The 12,275-nt window shown below is 36.8% G+C and overlaps 1 protein-coding gene across 1 annotated transcript in view; it reads left to right on the forward strand.

Annotated features, from left to right (window-relative positions):
• The window catches only part of INSC (INSC spindle orientation adaptor protein), a 139,715-nt gene that overhangs the window by 108,376 nt on the left and 19,064 nt on the right, over positions 1 to 12,275 (forward strand). Inside the window, exon 8 of the mRNA XM_050897501.1 lies at positions 10,184 to 10,355. Within this exon, the coding sequence (XP_050753458.1) occupies positions 10,184 to 10,355 (172 nt within the window). The remainder of the gene's footprint in view (positions 1 to 10,183; positions 10,356 to 12,275) is intronic.

Genomic DNA, 12,275 nt, shown 5'->3' on the forward strand with positions numbered 1-12,275 from the left:
GACTTTTATTGATGGCTCCTAACTTCACTGGGGAATGATAAAACTTCTGTTTGTCATATGATTAATGTGCCTGAATTGCAAGGCACGTTTCACACATTTTGTGTGAAACTAAGCCTGCAGCATGCTCTTTGTTCACGGAAAGTGAGAGAGACAGTGGTTCTTACCACACCAGATACTCAGTCCGAGACAAAGTTTTGAATGATCTTTACTAGAATATCTCTTCTTCTGAGTAAGTTATATGTAAAGAGCAAAAGAAAATGTATAAGAGATATTGGCCTGAACTTTTTGTTTGGAGGCTACTAATCTAGTGATAAGCAAGAATAAAATGTGTGGGTTATTTTTAAAAATCATTTGCACTGATTATTTTTTTTCCCCCCAGGATCCTTGTTGGCTTTGAATTTGGCATAATTTGTTTATATTGAGTCTTGTTTTGTATAGCTTACCTTCTTCATCAGACATCAGTCAAAGTAAATTTCAAAAATATGCTGAGTTAATCTCCGGTAAAAAATAGTGGGAGTGATATAACACAGACTTTGCACTGGTTTTTCCTTAGCAGTTGCTATCATTGCTTACAGTGCTAGCTCAGTCTTGTTGCAACACTTTCCCAAGGGTGAGAAGAATGTGACCAGGGCTCTACCTGCTGCCCAATGAAGCTAGACACAGCTGTACTGTGAGAGGTGGCTGAAAGAGCTTCCAGTCCTAATATAAATAGAAACATGTTCACAATTATTTCTTCCTTTTGTTCTTTGTCAGCTGTAGAGCTGAAATATTGTAAAAATATTTCCATTTTAGTATTTTATTTACAATCTGAATTATTCTAAAATAGATTCCTAAGCAAATGACATTTATTCTGTTTGTTAGTGCTGTTGGAAAGGGAGAGTGCACTGCAAGCAAGTCACAGGAGAGAATCCAGTAAGCCACTATTTCATTCTGGTGTCTAGCAAGGCACTGTCCTTCTAAACAGCATTTTCTTTCTCCCAGACTCTTTGATCTTTAACAGAATTTGAACTCTTTCTGGAAGTTTGGTATACTTTGATCTAAAGTTACGTTCTTTGGCTGCAAGTGTTCAGTAGTTCTGATTCCAGAGTGACATGTTTATACCCCTGTTTTCTAGTTGTCGTGCTTTTCTAGTATCTCTTCTAGATGTCCCATGACATTATCTCTGCTTCCTTCTGAAATAGAAGAGAATAGGTCCTAATCCTGGGAGCCTCTCCTGCAGCCAGGGGAAGCCTTGTACCATTCTGGGGAGAGCTGCCGTGGCTCTTCTTGTGTTATTTACTGACTGGCAGGTGGCAGAAGGAAGCCTGATTACATGAAATTTCTAGCCCAGACTTGGGCTTTACAGATCTGGAAGATTAGGTTGGTTTGGAATATGGAATGAGAATTTTTACTGCTTATGTGAAGTGAACCTTGAGTGTTATTGGGGAATTAATGTTTAGTACTTGCTAGTTAGGTTCCTTCTGTCATAACATGTCTTGTGAGTATTATTGTAAGAGTGAACAAACTCGCTCATAGATTAGGGACACTATTAGAAAAACAGGCAGTGACTGGATGACAGAATCAGAACAGTATTTGGGACTTTCCTCAACAACATGCTTATTTTCCCAGATCTATGCAGCTTCTTAGCTAAAATAAGGCAAGTTGAGGTTTTATCTTTTCCATAACATAATGCTTATGCATTTTTCCATCTAAAATAACCGGAGAAGATCCTGGGCTATTGAAGCTAGAATCTGCTCACTAGGTAAACTCCATTTCAGTGAGTTCTGTCATGGTTTTCTGATGTGAGATCAGTTTATGAAAATAAGCCTGATTTGCAAATACAATTTTGAATGCAGATTGGAACTGCCCCTGTATCACAGTGCTATGTTGTAGCTATCTTTGCTTGCTGCAAAAATAATCTCTATTGAAAGTGTAACCACATCTGTGGTTGTGTTCCTCCTTCAATGCAGTGTTCATACACTGGCTTAATTTTAAATATATATGTTTGTTATCCTCGATAATGATGCTTATTTATGTTGAGACCTGGTAAGGCAGCAAACAATATTGAGTAGAAGAAAAATCAAAATTCAGCTTGTAAAAATATTCCATTTTCTCAGCCTCTTAGCATTGCCCTTATTTCTTCTAATATAGAATCAATATAGCAACTATATTTGACCAAAGAGCAGTACTGGGAGGTGTTAATGGAGAGAAAAACCTATGAGATCATTTTACCTGATGGCTCATAGTAGACCTCTGACTGCTCATAAAGATTCCATGCAAACAGCTGATCTTAAACTTGAATTTCTTACGCTTAAAGCAATTCTGAAATTATTTTATTGCCACTGCAGTCATGGAAATAAATCAATGTTTGTAGGAGACCCAAGGAGATTTTCCTGTCAGGAGAGGAATCTTAGGACCAAATAGCTTGAGTCTGCTGCAGCCAGTAAAGTTCCATCAGTTTTCACTAGATGAAAACTGCTACTTTTTTACTTTTTTGAAATTCTTGTTTGAATAAGGGTAGCAATTTCCTCTGTTGTTATTACAACACAAATGGACTCGTATTGAGTTGCTCACTGCAAGTTTTATAGCTAAAGTGCTGTGAGTGTTTTCATTATAAATAGCTATCATAAAGCTCTATAACTTGCTTGTAAAAACTCTCTGCCAATAAAAATCTGGCACGTACAAGGTCGGTTCTGGAGCTAATTTATTTAAATTAATTTATTAAAATAATTGAACAGCCATTGTGAAGTAATGAATGTAGCAAACAATTATATTAACGCTTGGTGCCTCCTAGTGCTTTTCTTAAAAGCAACAAAAAGTTCTAGAAAGAAGAACACAGGTGAAGCACTGAGTCAGTTTTGGCAATTATGTGAATTTAGACATAAAAACATTTTTCTGAACAAGTTGCTGTATGTATTTAATACATTCTATTAGATAAATGTCCTACTGTTATGGTGCGTTTAATTAGTGTACATGTGATTCAAATACTGTAGAGGCCTTGCATTTCAGAGACTCTGGATATTTTTTAGGCTAAATCGACTGACACCGTTTAAATGAGAAATATTTGCAGGAAAATCGTTTGCATAAGGATCTGTTCTGAATGCATTTGCAGAATCTCATATTTAAAGTAACAGTAAAAAAGGCGACATGCTGTGCTATCTCCATTGCTCATTCACTCTCTCTACCTTTCTAATGTAACTCTACTTTCTGCCGCGCTGTTTTCATTGTAATACTCTGAGCATAGGGTAGGGTTATGTTTGTTTCTAACTTCATAGTATAATGACCTGTTCAAGAATTTTAATCTGATGAGAGGAGGAGTTATATGTGAAATTACAGTAATAATAATAATAAACCCTTTTGTTAACTCTTTAGCATAATCATGTTAAAGTTTGAAAATATTGACTTAAACACATCCAGAATTCTAGCAGGAAGTTTATCAGATACTTTTCCTGAGAGAAGAAAGACACTATGAAGAGTTAGATTAGCTGATAACGACTGATTCCCTGGCTGTGACCTCCATGCTGCTCTTTTTGGATAGAGGCACTTTCTCATTATTGTAATAGATGAAGAGGATCCTCTAAAAATGTGGTGTGCATGGGATTTTTTTTTTCTCATGAAGAGGTACACTAACAGACACTTCTTGAAAATAAAATCCATGGTGTCACACCAAAAACTAAATGATACAAAGTAATCAAACATGTTGAAAGAGTGTTCTTGTTTTTAAATGCCAGACACCAGGTGTTTGAGAATATGCCCTCATGCGAAGTGTCTGTGACATTATTTATTTAAAACTAGATGATCGGAACATGTTTTTTTCAGTAAGTACATCTCATTTTCTGGAATGCCCTGCTATGCATAACCCTGGAGCCCCTGTTTGTTTATAGGAATAGTTGAGGTGGTTTTTTTTTCTTTTTCTCAGGCTATGATCCCTCAGGGTAAATAAAAATGAGGGCTATGTGAAAACTACTAATGTATGGTCTTTCCCTAATTCAGACTTCAGGTCCCAGTATCTTGTTCAGCATTCTTATATAACACATGACAGTTACTCTCATCTTGTTGCCGAGTCCTTTTTGTGTCTGTGTGGCTTAATTTTAATGAAATTCAGACCCCAAAGTATAATATATAAAGCCTTATCCATTATTTAAAAGAAACAAGCATATACTTTCTGGAATTTGTAATGCAGATATCAAGAAAATCCTACAAATAGGAATAGATTCCTGTGACTTAAAAACAAGCCAATATATCCAGCCCTCTACAATGTAGGGCAAAAGAATCTGAGAAACCTTTGGCTTCTGTCATGTGTCACATAACTTGGAGAATTTAATCTCTAACTTTATCATATGTGAACACAAATAGTTCTCCCCTATTCTTATATGCTCCTGAGATTACAGATAACACAGTCATTATCGTAATTGTCTTTTAGCTGTGACAGAATAGGAGAGAGAGAATGTAACAAATGCTGAGTACAAAGGCCATTGCAAATGTTTTTTTTTTTCCCAAGCCACCTTACTCTTTTGTGCTTAGTAGTTTTCCTTCTGTTTTATCAATGCATCCCAATTCTATAAACACCAACACTGGCTGAGTAGAAGGATCTGTACTACAGATGACTTCTACATAACTGCAAGTGAATTCCTTTGGAGTCTCTTCTCCTTCTGCCCTTTGTAGCCACTCAGCAGCTATCCTGTAGAATTGGAGGCACATGAGGCATAGATCAGGAAAGTTGAATGTATCCTTGGGTGGTTGACCTATGTTTGTAGAGGGTAGTTTGAAGCAATGTAAGCTGTGATTTATGGGAGTGGGAATATGTGAGCTGCTAGGCTAATAGCAGTGCAGTTCCTGGTTTCTTTCATCAACTACAGAAATAATACTTTAAAAGACTGTCTTACTCTTCATATCAGTCTTCAAAACTGAGGGAGTTCAAAGCCAGCTATTCCCTTATCCTTGAAGCGAAGACAAGAGAGAAGTCTGGATGTCGATCTTATTGATTTTGTACATCCTTTCTGTAAAATGACTTATTCTCTATTACCTCTTTGACAAACAGTTGTACTTTTTATCTGCAACAAGTTTAGAGCACCTCTGAGTGCCAAAGAACATGCACTGTGAGGTGACTGCTTGACTGCTTTCCCTAAGTTTCACGGGGAGAAAAGGTTTACATACTATTTATCCTTTCACTCTTAGTCGGCCCAGAATAAGGAACTTTTTATTTCATCTTGCTCTGCACTTTCTTTCTTCCTGCAGCATGGCTGCAAGGTTGCTACTTAGGCATTGCCACATTTAATGCATCCTTCAAGCTGATACAGCCAACTGTCTCCTTTTTTTTTTTTGAGAGAGAAGGTTGAGATATTTTTTTTCATGCCATATAACAATATTCCTCATATAGATCAGATCATCTTCACACTGTCCCTTGATGGCTAAACACAGGGAAGAACAAATACCTCCTCATTAGCTTGACCACATTCTGAAGGAGGGAAGTTTAAAAGGGAAGCTTTAGTTGAAGTTACCATGAACCAAAGCACCCACTCAGCCAATTTAGATACAAAGCTAAGGTTATTGCCAGAAGTTTTAAAGCTACTGAGTTGGCAACGATTCAACCTTTATTCAGCCCCACACTATTCTGTAGAGTATACAATATTGCGTATAAATTAGGTCCCATGGCCACTGGTGTACAGCAGTAGTTATAAAAATCATTGCAGTTTTGTTCACTGGTCACTGCTGCTGCCATGGAATTGCTGCAGTAGCTTTGATTACTTGGAATAGTATTTGTGGACATTTTAATGGCATCACTCTATTAATATATCATCTCACTTTAAAAATAGCTGACCAAATCTTCATCTGGTATAAATCAGCCCAGTTCTCAGTTAGTGGAGCTAAGGCAGTTTTTATCTGCAGAGCACTTGGCAGGGCAACTGTTCAAATATGAAAGATCATTGTGTGCAAGGTAGAATACTTTTGTCCTTTTCCCTTCCTTTCTTTCAATGTAGAAATTAAACAAGGCTTGTAGGCCTTCTACAGGTGCAGAATAAGTTACAGAAGTTGACATAGGATATACCTCAGCCTTGATGATCAGGAATTCACTTCATGAGTAACAAGTCATCAAAATAACAGTATATGGGTTCTGCTGGATGATATTTTCAATGGAGTTGCAGAATAGTGAAGTGACTTCATGGCTCATGCAGTGGTCTGGGGAGTGAAGTAGATTGTGTTCAAAGAATGCTGAGTAGGGGATTCAAACATTTTCTGATTATGATAATTTTTCCTTCCTTCCTTCTCTGTCTCCCTGTTCCTCATCCCATAAATTTTAATGTGTTTGGGTTTTCATCCAGCTATGCATTTTCTATTTAGTCTGTTAATATTCATATCTTCACCTATATAGTTAACCTGTCCTAGCTTCAAGTTGGAGGTGCTAATACACAGCATGTGTGAAAGGATAAAACAAACACAACTCTGATCTGTCAGTTCTTGACTGTTTGATGCAGCCTCTGCTTTTGAAATTCTCCTCTACCCTCCTGGGAAGGTTGAGACAATGTTTAAGAGGTGATCCCCTTTGTGATTTTGTTTCCACATTTGCTGTCTTATATCTGGATCTCAACATCTCCCTTCCATTCTTCCTTTAAAACTGCTTTGGAACCTGCTGGTGCTGCTTACCAGAAGCACCCGGTTGTAAGCTGGTTATCCATGGATTTGACAGTGGGAAATCAGCCGATAGCCTGTAAGGCTTTCCAATCTCAGCAAGATGACTTGGGAGATCAATTTAGAGAATGTGAAAAAAGCCTTTGAGAAAGTTTACCAACATGTAGAGATCATCTGAATGTTAAGAGTGGGCAAACAGGAATGTTAGAGAAAGTCATAGTATGAGAAAAGGCTTTCAGCAGCATTTTATACAAATGAAGAAAGACATTATTAAAAAGAAGGCAATGGGTCTTGGTTCCTAGAGTGGCATGGAAAGCCTGCCTTGAACCTCCTTGTGGAAAGCAGAGAGTTAAGACTGTTGTGTGTAATATTTCAAATCATGAAGTCATTAATGCAATTCATCCCAAGTTCTGTATTGGTATCTTTAACAGATGCCTAGTTTTATTTAATATTTTTAGGAGGAAGAAGAGGTATACTGAAGAAAGAAGAGGGCTGCCCCAGAAGTCGTTCATTCCTGTTGCAGAGAAAATAAATTGTTTCCTTTCAGAAGACTTGATCTATGCAGTAAAGCAGTCACGCATTTATTTTGTCACTTGGATTAAGTTTCTATAACAGGGCTATGCTCATAAGGATTTAAGTTCCTGGCTTTTTTCCAGTTATCAATATTGAAATATTAGTGATCAAGCATTTACTGAACGCCATTCCTCAATTGCAGGGTCTCCACAGCGTCTTGTTGCATTCATGGAATTCATTTGTTTGCATTATCTGGCTAACTGATTCTTTTGTATTGCCAAGGTGATGAACAGATTTGACATTTAGCTGATTACTTCACCAAAATTAAACAGAAAACAGGGCAGCCATCCAAAGTTCCTTTCAGTGTGAAAGCTAATTATAAAAATGCTTTGAGCAGCAATTTCTTTTTGGATGTTAAAGTGCTTTTATTAGATTGTTCCCCTGTCATTTTAAAATTTATTGCTAGACACTTATAAGTGGGGTTGCCTGCTGAAGTAGAATTATTTTATTTTATTTTCTGTATTTAAGATGGGAGACAAAAGTGTATAGAGCAAATTTTAGGCTGAATTTGTTAGTATTTTACATGATTCTGAATAGAAAGGAGAATAACTAGTGCTGGCTTTCATGGATCCAAAATATGTATTTTATCTTTATGCTGAATAAAAACATATATCCACTTCTATTTATGATTCAGCAGCTCCCAATTTCCAAAAACAATTACTTAGCAAATAAAAAAAATCAAATATGTAATTTAAAAGTTGAGTACAGCCCTGTATTGTTAGAAGCTTGTATTTTATAGTGTAGATATAAACAATCAGTGGTGACGGAAAAATCTAACCATGTGCTTGTACCTGTCTTTCATAAGCCATTACTTGTTCTGAAAGAGCACACAAGTACTCTAAAGTAATTTTGTCGAGGTCATTGAATAAGAGTTGGCCAAGTGAATTTTAACCAGTAAATTTAGAGCTGAAGAGTGCTGTATCCTGTTACCAGATCTTAGAAGTTGTTTCTTGTGAAGGATTTTTTGAATGCCTTGGAATATATTTAACTTTTTATACTGACTGTTGTTATTAGCATCCTTTGGACCCCAGACAAGGTGTGATCTGGGGAGGTTTCAAGGTGACAAAGTTGGGGGGTTTTGCATATGATATTGTCTCGCACACTTTGGCTACTAAATCATCTTGTGAGGACATATATTAATTCTTGACACTGAGATCTATTAATATACCTTGAAGCCAAGTGAATTATGTGAATCTGCTGTTTCAAGCTGTAGAATTCTGCCATAACTAGGAGGAAATATTTTGCTGTAGGTAGATTAATGTTGAAAGCTTGTCAAGAAAAAGTTTAACGTTGAAAATTTATTCTTCCTCTTCTTGCCAGTACTTGAGCTTCTATACTAAATCCCATTTGTAATCTGAGGAAAAATAGAGATATAATTTCTTTTGTGTTTATCTATGTTATTAGAGTTCCAATGAGATAGTCTATTGCCTATTAAAAAGTGCATCCCCATGAATGATCTCCCAGGGGGTAATTTTTGCTCCCATCAATCTGAGAGCTTTTCTTGTAAAATACAGGAACTGTCAGTGCTTATCAAATAATTTAATTCATGCCCATTGCAGGATAAGTGGTTAAGATAACTCAACATTCTGTATTAATAAATAACAAAACCACAAATAAGAGATTTGCTAAATAGCCTTTGTGGAGATAATGGATAGGACTTAACGTGCAAGTTCTGAGGAAGCTTTGAATAGACAGAGAATGCAGTCTGAACAACGGACCTAAGAAAGAATCTTGGTGAGTGTACAACACAAATGTGGGTTTGTTTTTGTTTGACTGTTAAAGTATATTTCAGTTCTAAGCCTTCATAACTCCTCTTTGTATCTATAAAGTGTCCAAGCAACATATAAGGCAATTGACCCCACACTTTTTCAGAACTTCAAATAAATCAATAAGGCCAGTTTTTAAAACAGTTGCTCAGTGAAGTTTGTAAAAGCTCTGATCATTTGTAAACTGTCCCTACAGTTACGTTAGTTTTATTCGTATAAAGATTTTAATTAGTGAATTTATGTGAATTTGACATAAACATGTCCATAATTAATTACATAAATCTTCATGCTCTGTCCCCTCTAAGCACATCTACCTACCTGCTTGACAATGTGATGAATTATTCAGGGATATGTGAAACAGGGGGAGAAACATAGTCCTGTTAATTTGGACGTTCACAGATTATGTCCTTGTCTACAGAGAGCCTTCCTTTGCTGGATTTGGTTGTTAACAGGTGATACATTTTCTGCAGTTTAAGCTATCCCATTGGCTATGCTCTGTTGCAGTCTTTCATTGTGTCAATGGGTCTCCTATAATCCAGGGCAAGGTGCGCATATATGATGTATCTGCCTAAACTGTGTAAGGAATGAGTTTAGAACACTTCAGACACTCTAAAAGCATAAACCTATGTACATTTTAGTCATTTTTCTGTTTCTCTTCCAAGTAAGCAAGGGATATACAGACCTAGTTTTAATGTGAGAGCTGTGCAAGCTCATCAAGTGCAGTTTGGCCAGGGTCTCTCCTTAATAGTATTTTTTGATCCTGCATTGGCTTTGTGGCAAGTTCAGAAAAACGTGGCAAAAATATATGTCTGTGAAGAACTTACTGCACACTCTGGCTCGAGTCTTGCAGTGGGACACGCTCAGACAAGAGCTTAAATGAGGCTGTGGCATAGTAGCAGTTAGCATTTGCTTATCAGAGCTTATTTTTGGATTAATGTTTAACTTGAGACGTCTGTCAGAAACGACTTGTTTGTTTGACCAGAATCAATTCAGCAGAAATGTTAAGGGAGAAGGAAATGCAAGGCTTTTTGCTGGTCAACAAACTTTCATGCTGAACTCATTTGTATTTGCTAAATTGAAAATTCTTATGTCATAAATGCCACCAAGTTTAAGTCATTTTTGAAAATAAACCGAGTAGTTTAGCTACAGCCAAGAAAAGAGAACTGTAAACCCATCTTTGGTTGCAAAAGTATTTCCTGGAGTATTTCCAACCTCTACCTATTGTTTTTCCATAGGTTGATGGGATACTGTGCCTGGCTGGCATTCTTACTGATAGCAGCCATTCTGAAGCTACTCATGCAGAAGCAGCGGCAGTAATTGCACAGATTACATCTCCACATCTCACGTTCACTCAGCATCTCAGCAGCTTTCTGGAAAATATGGAAGAAATTGTAACAGCACTTGTCAGTAAGTTCTTTATGGGACTTCTGAGTCTTTCCAGTTAAAATAACAGGTTGAGGTAGGACTCTCATTAGAAATATTCCCTAAATAATGTTTGCCATTTTTTCCTTAACAGATAAAATAACTCAGTCATTTTTAATTCTGAATCAGAGCATTCTGCAATTACGTAATATTTTTTACTCCAGTTCATATTTGAATAGAATTTATGCATATTTGTCAAAATAATATCTGTGTGAAATTCTACCATAAGAGCCACAGGAAAGACTCAACAAAGTATCCTCTTGTCCCATGTTTGTCTGTAAAAGAGCAGTTTCTAATAGTTGCTAACCTTTATGCCTGTTGTATTTTCTAAACTTGCTAGAACTCAAGCTCATCACTGCATCTACATTTGTGATACTTCAGAGGAAAAGTACAGTATAGTATAATCTATGGGCTCTGTTACAAGAAAATAAAAGATCTGTCTTTCTTGTCTAGGCCTCTGATCCATGGTAAAATGAGGCAAAGCTAACAGCAAGCTTTTCCTTAACCTGGGTCAGTGAGGACACTTCAGAAAAATGAGACGATATTTCTCATTACTTTATAAAGAGAGGAATCTCTTATTTCTGGCACTGTGCTCCATCTCCCTCAAATGCCAGTTTCCCAGAGCTTCATGTCAGAAAATACAGTTTGGGTCATTTAGTTTAATTTCTTATGTATAATAGATCAATACATCTAGATATTTCTCTACTGATCCCAATGGTTACAGTTAAACTACAGCACTTCAATTTTCTTGCTTTTTTGTTTTGTTTTGTTTTGTTTTTAAATAGAACAAGAAAAGAGTATAGTAGTGCCAGTACTTGAGGATTCTGCAGTGGCTGGGAATTATCTGAGATGTATTTAGGCATTCTTCGATATGGCCAAACAGAACTAGTGCTGTAGAAATCAAGGAAACAATTTATTCCTGACGACCAGGCTGTCTAGCAACAAATATTGAAGGTTCTGCCCTGAACCTGCCCTGAATTCAGTGGGTGGAATTAACCTGCGCTGAGCTTGGTTCTGCTGTAGCTAGACTGCTAGAGGCATCTGACCTGACTTATTTAAGATGATTTTCCAGGTTATTACAGTGTACCACAGTCAAGTGACAATCTGAACAGCCTATCCAGAAGATATTAGCAGGTGGAGCTAATTGTCACTGTTTAAGTTCCACAGGAATTTTAGTAGTATATACTCTGCCCAAGAAATGTGAGCATTAAAAATAGAACATGTATAACTTTGGAAGAGCTGTTTCAGTAATCACACACCAGTTTCCTTGTAATATTTATAACTCAGTAATTGAATTACTGTAATACGTTTAATTTTTAAACCATGCTGAAATCCAGTTACCAGGTGATTCAGATCTTAGTTAAAATGCATGTGTGCAAGGAATTAAAAGGTAGCTGTATCTTCAGCACTTCTTATTGAAGCTGGAAAATATGCAGGATGATCTTTGACTATAGAGAAATAAGTTTAGAGATAGGCAACATGTATACATATCTTGTTCTAAAGAATAGGATATGTAGCAGAATTATTCTCTTATGGATCAGTTACTGTTAGCCTTCTGCCTCTTATATCAAGCTTTATGTTGAACAACATTCAGTGGAATATTCCCTGTAGAATGGTATACTATGTAGACCATGTCATTAATTAGATGAATGTTAGAAACACTTGGTGTCTAGGTTCATATTTACCATCTTTCCCTGCTTTTGTAGTTCAAATGAAGGTGCCTAATGTTAATATCACTTGTAAAGCACCCTAACAATGTGACATATGCCCAGGTGGCCAAGAAGGCCAATAGCGTCCTGGCTTGTATCAGAAATAGTGTGGCCAGCAGGACTAGGGAAGTGATTGTTCTCCTGTACTTGGCACTTGTGTTCAGTTTTGGGCCCCTCAGTACAAGAAAGACATTGA

The sequence above is a fragment of the Gymnogyps californianus genome, chromosome 5 (assembly GCF_018139145.2).
Source record: "Gymnogyps californianus isolate 813 chromosome 5, ASM1813914v2, whole genome shotgun sequence".
NCBI classification, from domain to species: Eukaryota; Metazoa; Chordata; class Aves; order Accipitriformes; family Cathartidae; genus Gymnogyps; species Gymnogyps californianus.